At 35.8% G+C, this 24165-nt stretch overlaps 1 protein-coding gene across 2 annotated transcripts in view; it reads left to right on the top strand.

Annotated features, from left to right (window-relative positions):
- The window catches only part of Ppp2r5e (protein phosphatase 2 regulatory subunit B'epsilon), a 157186-nt gene extending 137437 nt beyond the window's left edge, over nucleotides 1-19749 (top strand). For both annotated transcript variants that reach the window (XM_027929450.3, XM_027929451.3), the window contains exons 12-14: nucleotides 2082-2209; nucleotides 4688-4789; nucleotides 14976-19749. In XM_027929450.3, coding sequence (XP_027785251.1) covers nucleotides 2082-2209; nucleotides 4688-4789; nucleotides 14976-15075 — 330 coding nt within the window. In that variant the 3' untranslated portion in view covers nucleotides 15076-19749. The remainder of the gene's footprint in view (nucleotides 1-2081; nucleotides 2210-4687; nucleotides 4790-14975) is intronic.
- The last annotated feature ends 4416 nt before the right edge of the window (nucleotides 19750-24165 follow it).

Here is a 24165-nt window from a genome sequence, read left to right on the forward strand (position 1 = left end):
GTGGTTTGCAGCACAAAAGCACCTTTCAAATGGAGTCATTTGATGGGAACTTTCCCTTTAGTTGTCATTATCCAGCAGAGGCAGAGAGATTGGCTCTTGCTGTTTTAATTTTTTTTTTTTTTTTTAGCTGTAGATGAACACAATGCTTTTATTTTATTTACTTATTTTTATGTGGTACTAAGAATCAAACTCAGTGCCTCACACATGCTAGGCAAGTGCTCTACCACTGAGCCACAACTCCAGCCCTGTTGTTTTAATTTTTGACGTAGAGATGTATCATTTTGTCAAAGCAGCAATCTTATAAGAATCTAATGTTTGTGCTACAAAGAAAGTGGAAGAAAACAAGTAGAGACCATTACATGAACTATTGAGGTGACATAATACATATCTGGATAAAAATAGAAAACTGCAGAACAGTATATAGATGATTTGCATATTGCACCTGTAATGCTCAAACATCTGGATTATTCACCTTGTTTTTTCCTTTTCATCAGGATGTTCGGTGTAAAAGAGGTCAAGGAGCCAGGTTTTCTTTTAAATGGGTATCACTGGGGAGGTTTAAATGATGCTCAGAAGCTTAGAAAGAAGAGATAATGTCTAGGTAGCACATGCTGCCATAACAAAATAGCACCGATTAAGTGGCTTAAACACAGATTCATTTTCTCATAGTTCTGGAGGCTGGAAAGCTGAAATCAGAGTGCTAGCATGGTTGGTTTCTGGTGAAGTCCTGCTTTCTGGCATGCACATTGCCTCCTTACTCTGTCCTCACATGGCCTTTGTTTGGTATATATAGATAGATAATTCATTCACTGCAGACTATTTATTCTGCTCGCTCTTCTGGTAGTTTTAAAAATGGTATCTGATATAGCCTCTGTCACAGTTTATATTGGATAGGATCATAGATGCCTCCTTCCCCTACCAGGCTATCAACACCTTAGGGATAACAAAGTAAGAAAGTTAAGAGCAGAGACTTCGGATCCTGTTACTTGCTAGCCATATGCCCCTGAGCTAATGGCTTATCTTCTCCAAGTCTTAGTTTCCTCATCTGCAAAATAGAAATAATGGTACCAACTCTGTTGGTTGTAAAGTTTAAAAGGAGTGGAACACTTAACGCAGTAACTGGCATATAGAAACATTCAATAATGATTGCTTTCTCTGTATTCTTAGGGTTTAGCATCTAGTGAATCCTAGCAATTTTCTTGGACCAAGTGAAATAATCCAAATGGAAAGGTTCTGATTTTTCAGTCTATTAGTAGGGTCATCTTGTACCATTTTTGTCTCTTGTAAGACATAATTTCTTAATCTGTATGAATTCATAAAATCTAAGATGAGCAACTCAGGCCCAACAGACCAAATAAGAATAAATTGGTAATGTGGTGGGCAGAGAATAGAAATCTAAGAAAGCAAGCTAATGTTGGTGCAGCCAGTGCCTCTGAGTCCAGAAACTAAGCAGCCATCTTTAAGCATTAAGCATCCACAGCTTTAAGCATTTACTAGCAGTATGATTTTGGATAGATTACCTGATCTCTGTAAACCTCTTGAAACCTACTTCTTGGATGTTGGTGAGGATAGTACATTGTACCTGCAGTGCAGGCTCATTGTCTGGCCACAGGAGGTGCTTAGTGAACATGGTGGCTCTACAGGGATGGGCACCTGTGGATTTTCCTGTGCATCTGTTGCTGAATACCAACCATATGCTAGGCCATGTGGTTGCTCTGAAGTATGTGGGACGAGAGAGGTGAGCCGGGAAAGGGGATCTCTAAGATGGGGTCAAGTGATGGGAAAATAGTGCAGTATGCAAAGGTAGTGTAAAGATATTTGGAATGTGAGAGCTGTGTAGGGGAAAATGTGGAGTCAGATGAGATGGGTAAAATTAAAGGAGAATATAAATAACAGGAAAAACAGTATTTTTTGCCTTCTCTTAATTGATGAACTACTTTACAACTTTTAGAGATTTTAAATCCACAAAAATGTAAAATGTGATTAACATTTAATTTTTACTTTTGATTGAATGATTTTAAAATATTTTTGTTTGGAAAGATTATAACTTATTATATCGTTATCTTTTTCTTTTCCCAAAGGTGGCAGAAAGGGCACTCTATTATTGGAATAATGAATACATCATGAGTTTGATAGAAGAAAACTCTAATGTCATCCTTCCCATCATGTTTTCCAGTCTTTATAGGATTTCGAAAGAACATTGGAATCCGTAGGTTTTTGATTTCTTTCTCCCCCCTCCTTGCTTCTTCCTCTTTTGCATAATAAAATGTCTTGAATGCTCACTGTGTGCCAAATGATGTACTTGTTGCTAAAGACAGTTATATGAAAAGATAAAATTCCTACTTTTAGGAATTTGTGGACTGGTTGGGAGACTCTGAGGTAAATAGATATTTTAACAAAATGGCACTGTTTTTACTTGTAAGTCTTTGTGACCTGTCTGTGAAGGTATATATTTTGGGGATACTCTGAAACTGAGAGATTTCAGAGTGGGTGATGGGTAGCAGTCCATAAATCTTCCAAAAATTTGGGATGGGAAAATCCCTTTCAGACAGGGGCCCATCCATCACATAAGAAGACACATAGATGTAAAAGCACCTGTCAAGTTCTGAGACCTGTGAAGTTGGGAGGATTAAGGCTCAGTGTCTTTGGGCCAGGGTGCTGGAAGATGAGGTTAGAAAAGGGAGTTAGGGTGGGGGCTGTGGTGTCATACGCCTGTAATCCCAGCAACTCAGGAGGCTGAGGCAGAGGATCACAAGTTCAAGGCCAGCCTCAGCTACTTAGCAAGGTTCTAAGAAACTTAGCAAGATCCTGTGTCAAAATAAAAATATACAGAGGGCCGGGATGTGGCTCAGTGGTTAAGCACCCCTGGGTTCAATCTCCAGTACCCCACCCCACTCCCAGAAAAAAAGAAAGAAAGAGGAATTAGGCCTACATGAATCCTAACTAAATAGTTGATAAGGAGATACTGAGGGTTTCAAAGAGGGAAGTCGTCTGAGTAGATTTGCATTTTATAGCAAGGTCTATTTTTAAACAACTCAATTATTAGACATATTCTATGGGGGGGGGACTTTAGAATCCTCAAGAAATTTAATCCAGCCCTATGAACGTTAAAGCATTCTCTATTTGAATTGCTTTACTTATTTTATATAGAACAGAAGGAAAATTTAATATAGAATTAAAGAATTAATAGATGTATTTGTGCGTTTTTAAAAAATTTGCATGTTATTGTAAAATATCACATTTCTTCATTTTCAAACTTGTCAAATTTGAAAATAGTACTTGCAAAAATAAAGGAATGGTAAACAGTTAAGTCTTATTATATCTTGAGGACCTGGAGAGTAGTGTTTGGGAATGTCTATTACTGCTCAGCATTTGGTGCTTCTCCACCACTCCCCTTGAGAGGAAGGTCAATCTGGAACCTTAACAGAAATGACCGTAAGTTTTCCTTTTAATGGATACAGGACAGACACTACTCAGCAACTACTTTCTTATAAATGTTTTGAAAAAAATCAGACTTATGGTTTTTTAATATATTAATTTTACCAATGTCATCTTAGTAGTATTGAGAGCACATTTGTTGCAAGGTGGAAATAACATTGTATATTTTTGTGAAGGGTAAAGCTATTTAGATTCTAGTATGAGGCTGTCAAACCCATCATGACATAGTTCTCACATTGTCCAAGAGCTTATTCTTCCATTAATAAGAATGGGTCATGGGCTGGGATTGTGGCTCAGCCGTAGAGTGCTCGCCTAGCACGTGTGGGACCCGGGTTCGATTCTCAGCACCACATAAAAATAAAGGCATTTTGTTAAAAAAGGATGGGTCAGAATTTTGTTTTATATGTTATATAACTAACAATGACCATCACCACCAGCTTGCCAGTTATCTGTCTTGTCAGCATCAGTATTGGATCAGCAAAGGAGCTGAGCAGAGTAGATGGATTATTGATGCAAATCACAACTGGGAAAAAAAATGAACATTGAGTATGAATGTGTGTGTATGTTACGTATATACATAGATGTTTGCGTATATCTGTGTATATGATTTGTTTTCATGGGAACAGCTTCTGATTTTGATTTTATGTATATTAATTCTTTAAAATTTTTTGTAGCTTCAGGTCTCTAAGGTTAGTCCTACCATAGGTGTTTATTTTTAGGGTGAAGTTGCTGTATTTTATTTATTTTGGGTACTGGGGATTGAACTCAGGGGCACTTGACTTCCAGCCCTATTTTGTATTTTATTCAGAGACAGCGCTGAGTTGCTTAGTGCCTAACTTGTGCTGAGGCTGGCTTTGAACTTGTGATCCTCTTGCCTCAGCTTCCCGAACTGCTGGGATTACAGGTGTGCACCACTGCTCCCGGCTGAAGTTGCCTTTTGGTGAAACAAAGTTATCAGGTGGCCCTGGGAAATCTATTCTGGGTACCAGTAATTAGAAGGGTAAAATTAGATTCCCCCCCCCCCCCACTTTTTCCATCCCCCTCAGAAAGATCTTGCCTTGAACAGTAAAGAATTTAAATCCCTTTATGTGGAAGTGAACTATAGGTCACTTCTAGTTGTTCCAACTATACAGGGATGAAAACAGTTTGCAGTTGAGCTCATTCAGACAAAAGTTGTGCTTTCGTTTTCTTCATTCAGCATCCCATTATGTAAGACTAACCAATGTGTTCCCTTTTCTCTGATTCATAGGGCTATTGTGGCGTTAGTGTACAATGTGTTGAAGGCATTTATGGAAATGAACAGCACCATGTTTGATGAGCTGACAGCCACATACAAGTCAGATCGTCAGCGGTAACTTTTTAAAGCTTTTTTGTCTGTAGTGCATTAAACTATTGAGTTCTTTCCTTGTTCTTTACTGAAGTTGCCTAGTTGTACCCAAATCATAGCCAGCACACTTTCGTTTATTTAGATTTTCATTTTTGCATGCTCATTAGCTGTGTCATTATTAGTGTGCCATTGAATAATAAAGCTTTCTGAAAGTTTCATTTTGATAAAGCCTGCTTTCCTCCCTTCCTTTATTTCAGTTCTGCCTCAGGGTTAAGAGCCTGGCACATAACTGGTATTTCAGGCCCACATAAGGAGACCATCAGGTAGTTTGCCATCTGGATTCACTCCCATTCCTAACTTGCTTGGACTAGAATTCGGCTGATATTGTATTTCACTCCAGCAGCAGGAAGGATGAAGCACCATCATCTAGTTTTTTGGTGCAGATCTTACCTCTATTCTAGAATTCAACAAATTCATTACAATTTAAAGGCAGTGAGAAGAATGTGAAGGTTCATAATCTGTATTAGATGAATCTTAATATGTTTGAGACCATAAGGGAGAAAAATTAGTGGACACCTCTATAGTAGATGCTTATGGCTTAGTAAAGCCTTTCTTGACTTCCTTTACACAATTCTCCTGTTTTGTTATTTGTTGTCCAATATGTCCAACTTTCCAAAAGACATAAATAGGAAAATTAAGGAGTCTGGAGAACTCTTAGTAGTTTAGGCCTCTGATTTGACTTTGACCACCAAGAAGCAAATGTAAGCTTTCTAGATCACAAAACCATGGATTTCAGAGGTGCGTGTGAATGTTCATAGCCAGGACCTTACTGAACCTCCTGGATAAAAGCCTGCATTTCCTTGCTTTTTTGCTTTGCCTGATTTTGAATGTATTACATGTGTTTTATTGATAAAAAGAGCAGTGAGGGGAAAGATTTGGTGGCAGAGGGCAAAGGACCATTGTATTGATATATTTTTTTTAAATCTCCAGGGATGGGGCTTATGAAAAACAAGTTTATTTTAGAATGTGGCAAGTATTAGCAACAAGCAGAGTCTGAGATTTTTTTTACCACAATATTGGGATAGATATCATTTATAGGATATGTCGTGCCACACTTGTAATGTAAATAACTTTTTCCCTTTTTCATTGGTGCATTATAATTATACACAGTAGGAGATTTGTTGTTTCATATTTATATACGAAATAACTTGAAATTCGCTCTATTAGCAGTTGTTGCAAATCATTAAATTTTTAATGACTCTCCATGCCCCAAACATAAATTGAAATCTTTTAAAAATGTTAGCTAAGGGAACATTTTAATACTATGATACAACATTAAAGAGTGTGTAGCGCATAGCATTTGACTTTTAGAGCAACAGAAAGCTCGTTATTATCATCCTACTTGAATAATGATTAAATCTATATAATCCTATCAATAATATTGAAAGGGCTGAGGGTGTAGCTCAGTAGTAGAACACTTGCCTAGCATGTGCAACACAATGTATTCAATTCCAGCATGCCAAATGAAAAAAAAAGGTATTGAAGAACTTATTTCTAAAATATTAAAATTAATTGGCTCATATTGAATGAATAATGAAACTTTCATTACCACTTATGAGCTAAACTAAATAGTCAAATCTCTTTAAAAGATAAGGATTAACCAAGGGGAGCAAGAATAGATAAATTTTGATAACCTGGCATAACAAAGTGAATTTTTTTTTTATAGTGAGTAGACTTTCTTAATGAGAGAAAGATTATTTATTTACTTACTTATAAGAGAGAAAGATTATTTATTTACTTACTTACTTATATTTTTGGTACTTAAGAACCCAGGGGTGCTTAACCACTGAGCAACACCCCCAGTCCCCTTTTTAATCATTTATTTAGAGACAGGGTCTTACTGAGTTGCTTAGGGCCTTGATAAGTTGCTGAGGCTGGCTTTGAACTTGCTATTCTCTCCGGAGCTCCTGGGATTATAGGCATGTGCCACTGCACCTGTCTGAGAAAGATTATTATTATTTTTTTTGCATTTTTAAAAATTTATTTATTTATTTTTGCATTACAATTCTTAATACAACATTATACCATAATTTATCATATCTCTGATTATATATAAGGTATGTTAACATCAAATTCACATCTTTATACATGTATTTTGTATAATGATGAGGGTCTCCTTTCACCATCCATGCTATTCCCCTTCCTCCTTTGCTCTCCCTCCCAACCCCATTTTGAGTCACCTCCCTTATATCAGAGAAGACATTCGGCATTTGGTTTTTTGGGATTGGCTAACTTCATTTAGCATAATCTTCTCTAATGCCATCCATTTCCCTGAAAATGCCATGATCTTATTCTTTTTTATTGCTGAGTAATATTTTATTGTGTATAAATGCCACATTTTTTAAACCCATTCATCCACTGAAGGACATCTAGGTTGGCTCCACAGTTTAGCTATTGTGAATTGTGCTACTATAAACATTGATGTGGCTGTGTCCCTGTAATATGCTGTTTTTAGGTCCTTTGGGTATAGTCCGAGAAGAGGAATAGCTGGGTTAAATGGTGGTTCCATTCCCAATTTTCCAAGGAATTTCCATACTGCACCAATTTGCAGTCCCACCAGCAGCATATGAGTGTACCTTTTTCCTGCATCCTCGCCAGCACTTGTTGTTTGTCTTCATAATGGCTGCCACTCTTACTGGAGTGAGGTGGTATCTTAGAGTAGTTTTAATTTGCATTTCTCTGATTGCTAGAGATGATGGGCATTTTTTTGTATATTTGTTGATTGATTGTATATCCTCTTCTGAGAAGTGTCTGTTCAGGTCCTTGGCCCATTTGTTGATTGGGTTATTTGATTTTTTGGTGTTTAACCTTTGAAGTTCTTTGTATACCCTAGAGATTAGAGCGCTATCTGTTGTGTGAGGGGTAAAAATTTGTTCCCAGGATGTAAGCTCCCTATTCACCTCACATATTATTTCTCTTGCTGATAAAACACTTTTTACTTTGAATTCATCACATTTGTTGATTCTTGGTTTTAATTCTTGTGCTATCAGTGTCTTATTAAGGAAATTGGGGCCTAGCCCCACGTGATGGAGATTAGGGCCTACTTTTTCTTCTGTTAGACGCAGAGTCTCTGGTTTAATTCCTAGATCCTTGATCCATTTTGATTTAACTTTTGTGCATGGTGAGAGAGAGGGATTCAATTTCATTTTGTTGCATATGGATTTCCAGTTTTCCCAACACCATTTGTTGAAGATGCTATCCTTTCTCCAGTGCATGCTTTTGGCACCTTTGTCTAATATAAGGTAGTTGTAGTTTTGTGGGTTAGTCTCTGTGTCCTCTATCCTGTACCATTGGTCCGCCAGCCTGTTTTGATGCCAGTACCATGCTGTTTTTGTTACTCTTGCTCTGTAGTGTAGTTTAAGATCTGGTATAACGATATCACCTCTTTCACTCTTCCAGCTTAGAATTGCTTTAGCTATTCTGGGTCTCTTATTTTTCCAGATGAATTTCATGATTGCTTTTTCTATTTCTATGAGGAATGCCATTGGGATTTTGATTGGAATTGTGTTAAACCTGTATAGTGCTTTTGGTAGTATGGTCATTTTAATAATATTAATTCTGCCTATCCATGAGCAAGGTAGATCTTTCCATCTTCTAAGGTCTTCTTCTATTTCTCTCTTTAGGGTTCTATAGTTTTCATTGTAAAGATCTTTCACCTCTTTTGTTAGTTGATTCCCAAGTATTTTATTCTTTTTGAGGATATTGTGAATGGGATAGTTTTCCTCATTTCCTTTTTAGAGGATTGGTTACTGATACACAGAAATGCCTTTGATTTATGGATGTTGATTTTATATCCTGCCACTTTGCTGAAGTCATTTACTAGTTCTAGTAAAGTTTCTTGGTAGAGTTTTTTGGGTCTTCTAGGTATAGAATCATATCATCAGCAAATAGTGCTAGTTTAAAGTTCTTCTTTTCCTATAGATATTCCTTTAATTTCTTTCATCTGTCTAATTGCTCTGGCCAGTATTTCAAGAACTATGTTGAATAGAAGTGGTGAGAGAGGGCATCCCTGTCTTGTTCCAGATTTTAGAAGGAATGCCTTCAGTTTTTCTCCGTTTAGAATGATGCTGGCCTGAGGTTTAGCGTAGATAGCATTTATAATGTTAATGGCTGGGATGAATCCACTTGATCATAGGGCACGATCTTTTTGATATGTTTTTGTATCCGATTTGCCAGAATTTTATTGAGGATTTTTGCATCTATATTCATTAGAGATATTGGTCTGAAGTTTTCTTTCTTTGAGGTGTCTTTGTCGGTTTTGGAATCAGGGTGATATTGGCCCCGTAGAATGAATTTGGAAGTACTCCCTCTTTTTCTATTTCCTGAAATAGATTGTAGAGTATTGGAATTAGTTCTTCTTTAAAGGTTTTGTAAAACTTGGCTTTATATCCTTCTGGTCCTGGGCTTTTCTTGGTTGGTAATCTTTTGATGGCTTCTTCTATTTCCTCACTTGATATTGGTCTGTTTAAGTTGTATATATCTTCCTGACTCAATCTGGGCAGATCATATGACTTAGTGACATCTTCTATTTTATTAGAGTATAAGGTTTCAAAATAATTTCTAATTATCTTCTGTGTTTCTGTAGTGTCTGTTGTGATATTGCCTTTTTCATCACGTATGCTAGTAATTTTGGTTCTCTTCTCTTCGTTAGCATGGCTAAGGGTCTGTCAATCTTATTTATTTTTTCAAAGAACCAACTTTTAGTTTTGTCAATTTTTTCAGTTGTTTCTTTTGTTTCGATTTCATTGATTTCAGCTCTGATTTTAATTATTTCTTGCCTTCTACTGCATTTGCTGATTTGTTCTTCTTTTTTCTAGGGCTTTGAGATGTAGTGTGAGGTCATTTATTTGTTGGCTTTTTCTTCTTTTAAGGAATGAACTCCATGCAATGAATTTTCCCTCTTAGTACTGCTTTCAGAGTCCAGAGATTTCGATATGTTGTGTCTGAGTTTTCATTTACCTCTAAGAATTTTTTAATTTTCTCCTTGATGTCTTCTATAACCCATTGTTTATTCAGTAGCATATTGTTCATTCTCTGTGTGATGTAGGAATTTTTCTTCCTTATTTTATCGTTGATTTCCAATTTCATTCCATTATGATTGGATAAAATGCATGGTAGTATCTCTACTCCTTTGTATTTGCTAAGAGTTGCCCTGTGACTTAATATATGGCCTATTTTTGAGAAGGATCCATGTGCTGCTGAGAAAAAAGTGTATCTGCTTGATGTTGGTTGATATATTCGATTAAGTCTAAGTTATTAATTATGTTATTGAGTTCTATAGTTGCTTTATTCAACTTTTGTTTGGAAGATCTGTCCAGTGGTGAGAGAGGTGTGTTAAAATCACCCATGATTATTGTGTTGTGGTCTATTTGAGTTTGTTTGATGAACATAGCTTCACCATTGTTTGGGGCATATATATTAATGATTGTTATGTCTTGTTGGTGTATGGTTCCTTTGAGCAGTATGTAGTGTCCTTCTTTATCCCTTTTGATTAACTTTGGCTTGAAGTCTGTTTTATTTGATATCTTGCTTCCAAGGTCCTTTTCCTATCAGATGAGTCTCCTGTAGGCAGCATATTGTTGGATCTTTTTTTTTAAATCCAGTCTACTAGCCTATGTCTTTTGATTGGTGAGTTTAAGCCATTAACATTTAGGGTTACTATTGAGATATGGTTTGTATTTCCAGCCATATTTGTTTATTTTTGTTATTTAACTTGATTTGTTTTTACTCTTTGATTAGTTTTTCCTTTACTGTACTACTTCCCACTGTTGGTTTTCATTGTTATTTTTCATTTTCTCTTCATGTAATGTTTTGCCAAGGATGTTTTGAAGCGCCGGGTTTCTAGCTGCAAATTCTTTTAACTTTTGTTTATCATGAAAGGTTTTTATTTCATCTTCAAACCTGAAGCTTAATTTTGCTGGATACAAGATTCTTGGTTGGAACCCATTATCTTTCAGCGTTTGAAATATGTTGTTCCAGGATCTTCTAGCTTTCAGAGTCTGTGTTGAAAGATCAGCCATTAACCTAATTGGTTTACCCCTAAATGTAATCTGCTTCCTTTTTCTTGTGGCTTTTAAAATTCTCTCCTTGTTCCGTATGTTGGGCATCTTCATTATAATGTGTCTTGATGTGGGTCTATTGTGATTTTTGCACATTCGGCGTCCTGTGGGCTTCTAGGATTTGGATTTCTGTTTCATTCTTCATGTCTCGAAAGTTTTCTAATATTATTTCATTGAACAGATTGCTCATTCCTTTGGTTTGGACATCTATACCTTCCTGTATCCCAATAACTCTTAAATTTGGTCTCTTCATGCTATCCCATATTTCTTGGATGTTCTGCTTGTGGTTTCTTATCAGTCTCGCTGTGCTATCTACACTCCTTTCGAGATGATATACTTTGTCTTCATTGTCTGATGTTCTATCTTCTAAGTGTTCTACTCTGCTGGTGATACTCTCATTTGAATTTTTAATTTGGTTTATTATTTCCTTCATTTCCAGGATTTCTGTTTGTTGTTGTTGTGTTGTTTTTTTTTTTTTTTTTTTATAACCTGTATCTCCCTGTAGAGTTGATCTTTTGCTTCTTGGATTTGTTTATGTAATTCCTGGTCAATCCTCAAATCTTTATCTAACATTCCTTCTGCTGCAGATGTTACCTCTTCTAATGTTGAATTGTCCTGTATCGTTTGTGATCCTTTCTTTCCTTGTCTTTTAATACTGCTCACGTTTCTTTCCAGCTCTGTGTGACTGTTGTATTAATGTTTTCCCCCTATATATTTATATTGCTTTTGATAGTTCCAAAATCTCTCTGGTCAGCTGCAGAACCGCGCTGGTTGCCACGCCTACCGATAGATGGCGAGTAACATTTTCCAAAATGGATTCCGTCTGCTTCCCACATAGGGTGTTTGGTGAGGTGGAGGGTGCTGGGGTGACCTTGTGCTGTGTCCACAGCTCTATCTGGTGACCCACAAGAAAAACCTCTGCATTCTGCGCCCTGAACTTAAGCTTCTGGATGACCATCCACTCTTCCTGGGCTCACAGAGAAGGCCTATAGCAGTTCTCTTTCCTTGGCATCCTCTAGCATGGAAGTGGGGAGAGATTTTCACTTACATGGTGCTTTTATTTATAAAATTGTTGCACTGAGAAACTCCAAACCTGGTTCCAGCAGCCCTCCACCACATAGACAGGAGCCCCACCACAAGAGCCTCCCTCAGTCTGTAAGATGGATGGGTACACAAGCATGGAGCAGAAAGATTATTTTAAAGGAAGAGCAATATCTTGGTCAAATGAGCTATAAGCCATTATACAAAACAAATGAACACATTTGTCTCTCCATAGATTTGGGAATAGGAAAAGAGAATGAAGAGATTTATTTGGTAGTGTCAAAGAAGAACTAAATGAAAGATTTCACTGTGGATGGCCAAGAAGTTAATGGTTTCAGTTCAGAACATATTTTTAATTATTAGAAATCTAAAAATGGTGGGGAGAATAAGTATTTAACATCGTTAGATACATATGCCAACATTGGTTCTATGTAAAATTGAAGTTGGAAGAAAATTTGACAATATCTCCAACATGACAGTGTGGTTAGATTTTGAAATTCCCACCTATAGTGATAGGTGGGAGAAAGTGGGGAAGAATAAGGGTGACAGTAAATATGTTTGTATTTACAATTTTTGAAGCTAAAGTTGTCAGTATGAAGACTTTATTATAACTCAGCATAAATTTCATCTGGGAAAAAAGCCCACAAGACAAATTGGACTGAATGCCTTAAAAGTGCTGATCAAAACATGAGTGAAGTATTTCAGTAAGATGAGAAAAGTGTTGTCAATATGTAGTTTAAACTGCAAGTTAGGGTGATGTGAACCTGACATATGTTGATCTGTTTTTCAGTTCAATAACATTCCCAGGCCCTTGCTTACCATCCCCTTTTCCTTCTTTATAAAAGAGGTAAAATGCATTAAAACTCAGTAGGATCTATAGATTAATTTATATGTGCTCAAATTGGCCCCTGAGAACATTTATTTAGATTAATATTATTCAAAAACTGTATTGAGAAACAGAAAGTGATAATTTGCAAGAGAGTTTGCTTATAGTGAAGAATCTGAATGATTGGAGGATTATCTCATCTTGCTCCTTATTACTCTGTAAAGGCAATTTTTCAGGGTTAAAATTAAGAACTAGATAACTCTTTGAAAATGATTGTGTCCACTGAAATTCATATTATGCAAATTGCATTTGAGATAGCTGAAATCAATAGTAAACAAGGCCTAAGTTATCAAAATAGCAATTATGAAACAGATTTTATCTATCTTATTGTGTAATTTAATATTTTTGCAAGATTCAGTGGAATGAGAACATATAATTACTTAGGTTTCTCTAGAGGATTTTTTTTGGGGGGAGTAGAGGGTGAAGATAAATATCTGTTGCTATAGAAGTAATGACTTTTCCAAAATTTTGGTGATAACATAAAAAGTGTGAGGCATTGGAATTATGTGGAAATTTCACTTAACCTATATGAATTTCTCTTTTAGTAAAAAATTGTGCTGTGGCTGAAGTTAAATCTTTGCAAAATTAGATTGTATAGAGAGATCAATTCTCCCATGCCTGAGATGGCAGAGCTACCATTTTCAGAAATTATTTGAATTCATGGAATTCACATGCTTTTTATTGGCTCACTGCAACATGAGAAAACTAGGGATTAGTGTAATGATTTTTTTTTTTTTTTTCCCCAGCAGGGTTTGAACCCAGGGGTGCTTAACTGCAGAGCCACATCCCCAGCTCTTTTTTGTATGTTTTTTAGAGACAGGTTCTCACTGAGCTGCTTAGGACCTGGCTAAGTTGCTGAGGCTGGCTTTAAACTTATAATACTCCTGCTTCAGCCTTCCAAAGCACTGGGATTATAGGCATCAGCCAGTGTGCCTGACTGAATTATTTTTAATACATATGAATTTATATAAAATTTATAAGATAGTCATGTTCTTTGATTATGTACCCCCCACTTGGTTGATATTTAAAACATCTTTCCTTATTTTTAAATATATGTTAGTTTAAAATGCCTTTGGCAATGTAAAATTTATTGACCCTATTTTGTGTTGCCTGTTTTTTGGTAAAATTTCCCAAACAATGAAAGTCTAGAAGTCTGGAAATCACTAGTAAAATTGGTATTGAACCAAATTTGAAGTCTCAGTAATTTAAAATAACAACTATATATATATGAACAAAGTTCCATCCAGATCAATAATTAAAACTAAAATCACAAGTTTTTAGACACTGCCAAAGAATTTGAATATACATGGCCTAGGAAAAATTGATATGAAGAACAGAGAATATATTTTCTTCACCTTGTATGAGTGTCATTTCTGGTATTATTTCTGTGGGGGAGGGGTAATGGAGATTGAACTCAGGGGCACTGGACCACTGAGCCACATCCCCTATATCCTATGTTATATTTTATTTAGAGACAGGGTCTCACTGAGTTTTTTAGCACCTCGCTTTTGCTGAATCTAACTTTGAACTCTAGATCCTCCCGCCTCAGCCTCCTGAGCCACTGGGATTACAGGCATGTACCATACCAGCATCCTTTTTGAGAATGTATTTGTGGACAAAGAGAAAGTTAGATTCCCTAGGCCCCATGTTAAAATCACTCAGTGTCCTTGGTTTTAGAATAACGGATATACATAAATCATCCTGATTTTTGTTTCTCAGTGATTTGAAGTTAATTTTCTGTATTAAGCTAAATAAAATGGGAAATTTTTTTGAAATCTTAGTCTTTTTTTTTTTTTTAGTTGATCATGGACATCCATCTATCTATTTATTTATTTATATGTCATGCTGAGAATGGAACTCAGTGCCTCACACATACTAGGCAAGCTCTCTATCTCTGAACCAAAACCCCAGCCCTAAAATAGTCTTTTTCAGTTCTTTTCATTAGTACTACTGTTGTGTATATATATTTTTAAATGTCATAAAAAAAACCCTATTAGAAAGACAAACCAAAAAGTAAAGCCTACAAACTTAACGTCAAACTTTTCAAAGACATTTACAACATACCTTAGGGATAATATGTGATAATATGTGAAGGGGCAGTTATTATTGAACAATCTCTTTAAACCTTCTCAGCTGTTTACATTGTGTTTTGTTTCTTTCCCAGTGAGAAAAAGAAAGAAAAAGAGCGTGAAGAATTATGGAAAAAATTGGAGGATCTGGAGTTAAAGAGAGGTCTTAGACGTGATGGGATAATTCCAACTTAACAAAAATATGACAGCAACATTACTAACCTGTGGAGTCACATTTATGTAGTAGAAGATGGAGCAACAGTTTTCTGTATTGTGCAACTTTACAGTAGATTTCACATTTGTTTCATTATTACAACAGCACTGTATATACCTGTCTGTAAGTAAAGGAAAAAAATAAGGACTTCAATCCAAAGTTTGGACAGTAGATGGACTTCTCAGAACTTTGCAAACATAATCATTGTTCTAACCCTCTTATAAAAAAAAAAAAAAAGCAGTCTTTAAAGATCTGTTGATGAAATTGCTATGTTAAAATTCCATTATCAGGAGTTCTTATTTATCACTAGCAGAGAGTATGATACAATTTTCAAATGTGAACAATCTTAAATTTAGCTTGTCTTTCTGCTAAGCTGTTAAATGTATTTATAGTAAAGGAAGAAAAAAAAAAGACTGTCATTTCCTTATAAGTTTGTATAACATCTTCCTCTGGATAACTTGACTGTAATTTGACATTTTTCCTTTTGCACATCTTCATGAGTTGAATGTCCATGTGAAATGGGATCCTGAATTTTAAAGGTCCCAGATGAAAGTTTTGTCTGCTGGGGTGAACATCTTTCCAGTAACCAGGTAGTCCTGGTACTCCTTTAGTTTTAAAATTAGGAGTAAAAAGAGAAGAGGTGATAAAGATAGTAGGGAAGGGAATTTTGGATTCATGCATCAGTTTATGGTGAATCCAAATCAATGTCTTGAATCCTTTGAAAACAGGCACTGGGACATCACAGGCTTCAGTACCTGACCAGTATTAGTTGTATACATCATTGAACATAATATACCAGAGACATTTTAGAAATGTCAGAAAGACATCCTTTTTGGACCATATGAAATAAAGACAAACACTAAACAATAAAACCATGAAATTGATCGCCAGGATTGCGAATCTAATTGGGAAAAGAGTTGAGCAAACAGCTTGGACTGTTTGGAGTTGTTGCCTTACTTTTTAATATGTATTTATAAAGTATTCCAGCAAAAGAGGATGTAGCCTCTGGAAAAAAAACAAACATGTTACAGTGTTTTTTGTAGATTCTCGTTCTATATCTCATCACAGCGCCAGCCCTGTTTTTAGCCGGAAAGGATTCAGGATAAACATTATGCATTCTGAATTGGATGCTTATTCCTAACTACTGTATTTGTTACCAAAAGTGGTTCTACAAATGCTACTGAAAAAAAGCTGGAAATTCCTAATGTCCTGAGTATTAATAATAAAGTTTAAAAATGCTTTTATATCAAAGGTGCATCGTGACCAAATTGTTTGAGAAAAAAACAAAAAACAAAATCTAGGGCTGTATTATAGATAGATCTTATTGGCTCTCTGCTTTGTATTAAAAGAAGAATCTTACAACTTGGGTAGGTAAATTGCTGATAAAACTTGTGTACATCATGTGCTTACCTAATGTGGTTGCATTATTATATATGAAAAGATATGTTTTATGATTCGTTTCTAGGATGCTTTTGCTTTTTATGGACATGGCAGCAGTGAGTTGATAATCTTAAATCATCATTTCCAGCAGTGTTCATGATACAGAGCTCATCCTCTGTTCATATGTTAAGTTGTGATAGTAGCAAACACGAACATATGAACTATTGTTGCTCTCAGTAGAAATACAATATAAATATGGGCTTGTATATTTTCTTCCTTCCATTGAAATATAAAGTAGAATATACAGTTTTATTGTTTCTAAGAAAAAGGGAAAAAAATAGCCGCTGACCTTTCTCCCCTATGAAATGTTTCCAGATTATTAGGTCATTGTGTGTACATAAAAGTCAGCTGATTATGAATATTATCATCTAGGTAATTGTAAAAAAAAAAGTGAATCAAAAACAAAATTTGGCATTGTTATTCCTAAAAACAAACAGCAGTAAAAAAAAAAAAAAGTCATATGCATCACCAACACAACATGGTTTAATGGAATGGATAGTTTTTAAATTTTTTTTTAAACAAACAAAAAGGAACATTGATGGGGATTCAGTATAATGTTGGCAGAGGCTGCCCAAAATGAAACAACTTGCTTCAACAGTGTTGGAACAAAGGTGCAAGTTCAAATACTAATTATAAAAATAAATTTATAACAAATCTTTTCTTTAGCCCTTTTGGTTTTAGCCCTTCCCAGTTTTGACTCTGCATTACAGTTATTTTTTACGTGTAAACTTTTATTTGCCATTAATTCATCTTTTAGATGGAAGGCATTAAAATCACAGGTTTATGAAGAATCTCTGCCCATCAGAATGAAATGAGAAAGCCTAGTTTTCCTTTTTGCACCTTACCCTGCCCTCAGAGTTGAGGTGAATATGACCCAGCTATCCTTGGTGTCAGTTTTGTATGTTGATCATTCCAAAATGAGAAGAATAAAGCCAAGTTTTAGACATATATAAAGAAGCAATTAGAGCTACCTGTTGAAAATTAATAGGGCAACTTCTGAGAAGAAACACTGTCTTTTTTTTTTTTTAAACTGAAAGTGACAATGTGACATTTGTCATGTTGTGTGCGGTGACACGGAGTAATTTAGGTAATCTGACTGTTGCACTATGTGACATATTTAAGGACGTACTTGCTGCATTTGCAGCAGCCCTCTCTCTGTCCCTTCCCGCAATTCTGCTGTTGCTGCAACTTGAGTTAATTGTGACAAATGCATCTTTGTGTTATATTTTGTTTGCTTCATAGTTTTCAGAACTATATATAAATATATTTTTTAAATAGCAAATATTTGTCGTTAGTGAGTGATGATCACTCCAACCTTATCCCTACCATATTGGTTTCAGGGGTAGGAGTAAGAGTGTCCTTGGAAGAAAAAATATACACACAACCCTGTGGTTTAGAATGATGCTGAGGCCTTAGGCTGTGGGCCCAGAACAATTATGTGAGTGAAGTGACCCATCTCCTTTGAATCAAGCATGCATTCCTTTTTCTTATTGTACAAGTGTCCCCAGTTGTTTGCCTTCAGTGTTTAGTTTTTGTCCTTTTCAAGTTTGTTATATTTTGCTCTCCCTAACATCTGTTTTTTAATAAAAGAAAAAAATTAAAAAAATAAATAATACCCTTGATGCCGCTGGATACTCACAAGCAGGGTTAAGCTCCTTCATCTTGGGCTTCTTTGCCTAAATGGAAGGATTTCATTGATTTTGTACCTCCTCCTATGCGTGGGGCATTCCAGGGTGCAGAGCCAGGAATTGCTTGTAGTTGCACCTGCTATACCTAAATGTATAGCCCTAGGCTCAATCACACTATGGAAAGAAAAAAAAAAGTATATTTAGAGCTTTAAAAGCTTTTTTATTTTTTTGTGGGGATAGGGGTGGGGTGGGAAAGGGATGTATGGATGTTAGGATGTTATTGGCATTTTTAAGTGTTTCAGGGTTTTGTTTTGTTGTTAATGTTCCTGTTTTCCCCCCATTAATTGGATGCACTGACCTTGCCCAGGAAATGAAGAGATTCTCTCTTTGATGCTGTTACCAATGTTATCACAAAGTGACAGTCACCTGTAGCAAAAAGGTGGCACCAGACATGATCAGTGATGTTTTATTTGCACATGAATATTTTTATTTTTGTATTCTGGCTCAGCTGCTTCTCTGAGTGGAGTTAAGGGATGAGCCACAAAGGATTTTTGTAAAAGGTATATTGGCAATGCATTTTATATTCCTCTATATTTAATTTTGAAAATCTAAAAGAAGGATTGTGCATCTTGAGAGAAAGTTGAGTAAACTTTGATCTAGTGGAATGTTAATTTGTGCTGCTTCTTGTGCACGATAGCAGCAGTAGTATCTCTCTTGGAAATGAACATCCCATATTATGATGTCTATGAATATAGGTTTCCTTTTCTTCTCTCCCTCTTTCTTTCTCTCCCCCTTCCACCTTTCTCCTTCCTCCTTGCTCTCCTCCCTCCCCTGTATCTCCTTCTATTTCTTTCGTCTCTCTTAGCCCTTCTCCCCTTCCCTTTCTTTACTTTTATTTTTATTTTTTGAAATCACTTATTGTAAATAAGTTGTAATCCAAACCTCATGTATCAATGGGGAACTTTCAAATATAAATATTAACAATACATCTTCTGGTTGTGGTCTGATTTTTGAATGAAGTATAAGAGAATGATATGTCCATTGCTTTTAGTTTGAGGATTTTGCTTCAGCTTCATAAATCTTTGGTATTTTAGTACTTCATTGTTTTAGCAGGAGAGGGCAGCAAAAGTTCATTTTCTCTGTTAGTAATGCTGTTGTTCTTGATTGGTTTTAAACTTAGTTGTGAGTGTGTATGTATTTTTTTTTTTTTTTTTTAAACAGCATCTGTTTGTAGGTAGATGTAAAAATGAAACATTTTTGATATGAAAAGTTACATATGAAAATTATAGACTGGTTCAATCAGACAGTGAAGACTTCTGATCCACATCAAAGGGAAAACAAGGCTACAAAAAAATTTTCCAGCTCTGGCTAAAACATGCTACTTTTTTTTCCAAACATGATGAAATGCAAGCTGTCTTTAAACACTTGGAATTTAAAATGTTCTTTGGAAATGATTTACTTCCTTCATAGTGGTAATAGAAACAAAAAACGAAGGTGCTCCCAAAAAGCAATGTAACTTCCCCTTTCACAGCTGTGTGAGAGGTTCTGTACTGTGGGTGCATCACAATAAAGCAGCAGTGAAGAGTTTCCAGGTGCCTGGCTGTTTCTGTTTGTTTCTGAAGTCATATAGATGAGATGGATTTGGTGAACTTTAAGTCACTGGGTTTGGTGCATTCAGGCTTTCATTTTGAGAAAATCAGTTCATGACAAGGGGTATGTAACAATGGGGAATGGTCCAGTCTTTTGCTGTGTATTAAACACTCCAAAAGAGTGGCTTCAAACAATGACAATTACTTATTCTGTTCACTAATCTATAGTTTGGCAATGACTAGGCAAGCAGGTCTTGTCTCTGATCCTCAGTATCATCTGGGTGTCTCAAATGGGGCAGAAGAATTTATTTTCAGTACCAACATGGCTCACTCAGATGGCTGGTAAGTTGGTGCTGACTTGGCTAAGAGTTTACCAGTGGTCAGTCTCAGGTCCCCCTTACAGTACTTCATTATTGGGCTTCCTCAGTATGGCAGCTGGGTGTTAAACTCACAAGCTGCCATGCTTTGAGGCCTTGTCCCAGACAAATCTTCACCTCCATCATATTCCATCAGTCACAGCCTGAGTCAAGTGGTGGGGACACAGACTCACTGTGAATCCTTGAGAGGGTGTGAAATATTTTGCAGGCATCTTTATCATAGAATAGATTATATGTAAAGCATTTGATTTAGGTGTGATATATTCTCCTAATTAAATCATATCAAGTTTGGAACCATGTGGAGTTAAAACAGTTAATGTTTCATATTCAGTCTGGGAAGAGGAGGGAAAAGCTCTTAAAAGTTTCAAGCAGTTTTGTATTTCAAAGCATAACCTTTTGTAGGATCTGAAGATCAACTTCTTGGCAATTCAAAAGAAGAAACTTGTACCAAAATATTTTAGAATTCAGAGTTTTAAGAGACAACTTCAACAGATCCATTGCATGATGTCTCCTCCTGCCTGTAAATAATTACCAAAATGGAGGCAAAGTAAATTCACTGTTCAATTCCTGATTCCCAGATTTTTACATAAGTGTGTATACTAGAGGTTTCTAATAGATTATTTCACTTTAGGCACTTTTTAAAAAAAGCAAACTAAGGTATGGATTAGCTAAGGGGAATTAAAGTTTTATTTTTTCCCTGATTATGGTATAAAAGCTCCTATGAAAGTGTGAATCTAAATCTGGGTTTTCTGTGCTCCAGTGGTTGATTTGTTGATCCTTATTCCAGAATCACACCGTCATGATTACCATAGCTTGCTCTTAAATCATGTTATCTATGCCCCTTCTATTTTGTCTTTCAAGATTACTCTCAATGTTTTAGGTCCTTTGTATTTCTACCATTTAGAAGCAGGGTACCAACTTCTATAAAGAAAATAAATGCCATTGGAATTGGGATTACATCAAATCTACAATTTTGGGAAGAATTGACATTTTGATAATACTGAGTCTTAAAATCTGCATTTGTTTGAATGTGTCCCCCCAAAAGAATGTGTTGGAAACAATCCCAAACAAATTTGGAGGGTGGGGCCCAATGGGAGGCACTCAGACATGAGGACTTCACACTCACAAATGGATTAATGCTATTATCACAGGAGTGAATTCATTATAAAAGGGCCAGTTCAGTCCCCTTCTCTTTCTCTCTTGTTCCCTCTCTCACCCTCTTGTTTTCTGTCATGGGATGATGCAGCATGAAGGCCCTCGCCAGATGCAAGCACCTTGAAATTGGGTTTTCCAGTCTCCGGAACTGTGAGAAATAAATTTCTTCTCTTCATAAATTACCTAGGGTGTACTGTGACAACATATGACATAATGAGCATGGTATATCTTCATTTATTGAGTCTTTTATTTTTTTCTCAGCAGTATTCTCAGCAATATTGCTACCTTCAGTGTAGAGGTCTTATATATCTTTTTTGAATGTATCAATGAAATTGGTTTTTAATTTTATTTTTCAATTGTTTGCTGCTGTTATGTAACAATACAGATGATTTTGTATATTAACTGACATTGTCAAACCTTGCTAAATTATTTAATACTTTATTACTTCAATAATACTTAATTATTACTTTAATAACACTTAAAAATGTCATATGGTTGCAGTCATCATTTCTGTCTAGTGCCAAAATACTTCTATCAGCCCCCAAAGGAAACTCAGTACCATAAACAGTCATTCCCTGTTCTTCCCTCAGTCCTGGGTAACCATTAATCTGCTTTCTGTCTTTTAATTCATATAAATGGAATCATACAATATGTGACCTTTTTGTGTCTAGCTTCTTTCACTTAGGGTAATGTTTTGAAGTTCATTCATGTTGTAGCATGAATTGATACTTCATTATTTCATATGGCTGAATCATATTCCATTGTGTGGATAATCCCATATTTGTTTATTCATCCCACCAGCTGATGGACATTTTGATCATTTCTACCTTACAGCTACTGTGAATAGTGCTGCCATGAACATTCATTGTTTATGAATACTTCTTTTTAATTCTGGGTGTTTTTTGTAGGCGTGAAATTGCTGTTTAACCTTTTGAGGAATTGCCATGCTTTTTCTATAGCAGCTGCCCTGTTTTACATTCTGGCCTGCAGAAGGGTTCTAACTTCTCCACATCTGTGCACTAATTTTTTTTTAATATTTATTTTTTAGTTGTAGTTGTCAATAACTTTATTTTATTTATTTATTTTTATGTGGTGCTGAGGATCGAACCCAGGGCCTCACATGTGCTAGGCAAGTGCTCTGCTGCTGAGCCACAACCCCAGACCCCTCCCTGTGCACTGATTTTTTAAAAATTGTTTTTAGTTGTAGGTGGACCAAATACCTTTATTTTATTTATTAATATGTAGTAAAGTTCTTTCTACTGGTATTTTTGTTGATTCTTAATTACCCATCTTGTCATCTTTAGTTTCTGTTTCTCAGTTAAGACTGTGTATCTCTTCATTTGCTGTATGTTTTTCTAAACATCACTAAGTAGTAACTCATAAAAATTCTTATTTTCAAATTCTGACATTGTCATCTCAGGGTATGTCTGTTTTTAATAGTCTTTTTCTTGGGAATTTGTCACATTTTCCTAGTTCTTCATGTGTTGAGCAATTTTGGATTTTATCTTGGTGATCTTGAATATTATACCATGGAAACTCTGGATTTTATATATTTCTTTGAAGAATATTGATTATTTTGCTTTAGCAAACAGTTAACTTAGAAGCATTCAAAATGCAAACTCCTCTGGGGCTGCAGCTCCCACCTCAGTTCTTGATCCTTCTTCAGAGTTTGTTCCATGCATGCAGAGATCAGGAGTTAGCCTTAGATTTGGGCTGTTATACAAAAATCCTGGGTTCTTCCTCTGGATTCTGTCTTTCTTGGGAGGACCCCCCTCTCTTACTTTCCAGTGGCTGTGGTTGTACTGAACTCTATTGTTTGCTTCTTCAGATCAGATGGACTGGTTTTCTGTTGATATTCTGCTTCACATAAGGTTGACCCTCAGCCTAGAGCCCATAAAAATAGAAAACCAGTATCACCCTTTCTTCTAAGAGTTGACTTCCTTCTGGAATAGATTTTCCTCCAGACTATGCCTCTGACTGCTCTCCTGGTGAATTCATAGGTACCATTCCCCCAGCTTCCCCTTATGTTAACATCTACAGCCAATAGGACATTATTCCTTGGTACAGCTATCTTAGATACAGTGCTATTAACTAACATACAGAACTTATTCTTGTTTCACCAGTCTTTCCATTGATGTGCCTCTTCTCTTCCAGATTCCAGTTGAGACTATATTTAGTTCTTATGTCTCCCTCAGTCTCTTCACTCTGTGAGGTTCCTCAGTCTCATCTTTCCCACCTGTCACTTTTGAACTTTTCTTTAGTTCAAGTTTCAGTTGTTTCTTAGGAAGTTTCTCAAATTGGGCTTTTCTGATGTTTTCTTGTGATTAGATTGAAGTTATGCATTATTTGGAAGGATGTTTCAGATGTGATGTGCTTCTCAGTGCATGATATCAGGGAGTAAATACATGATGTCCCTGTAAATTACTGGGGATTTTAACCTTAGTCATTTGCTAAAGTTCTAAAGACAGGACTTTTTTCACTGTAAAATTACTGTTTCCTTTTATGATTACTAAATAATTAGGGTGAAATACTTTATGACCATGCAAATATCTGTTTAAGCTGTTGTCCACTAACCTTTAGTATAGTGTTCTAAATGGTGATTTTTCTATTTCTCTCATTTCTAATAAATTTATTAATTGTAGTTTTTCTATAAAGAAGACTAGTTGCTTCTTCCTTATTTATTCACATTTATTTATATCTATATGGACTTATGAATATTTTGTCTTTTGGGTTATAATCTAGTACTGTCACCATTTTGTTTTTTCAAGTTCCAACCTTGGCCATTGGGAGTTTTTAGGTTGACTCCTATGATGTTTTGATGTGCTCCCTCCACCTCCTCTTTTAAGCACTTTATTTCTTTTGGCACCACAAAATGCTTTAGG

This window comes from Marmota flaviventris, chromosome 2 (assembly GCF_047511675.1).
Source record: "Marmota flaviventris isolate mMarFla1 chromosome 2, mMarFla1.hap1, whole genome shotgun sequence".
In the NCBI taxonomy this organism is placed as follows: domain Eukaryota; kingdom Metazoa; phylum Chordata; class Mammalia; order Rodentia; family Sciuridae; genus Marmota; species Marmota flaviventris.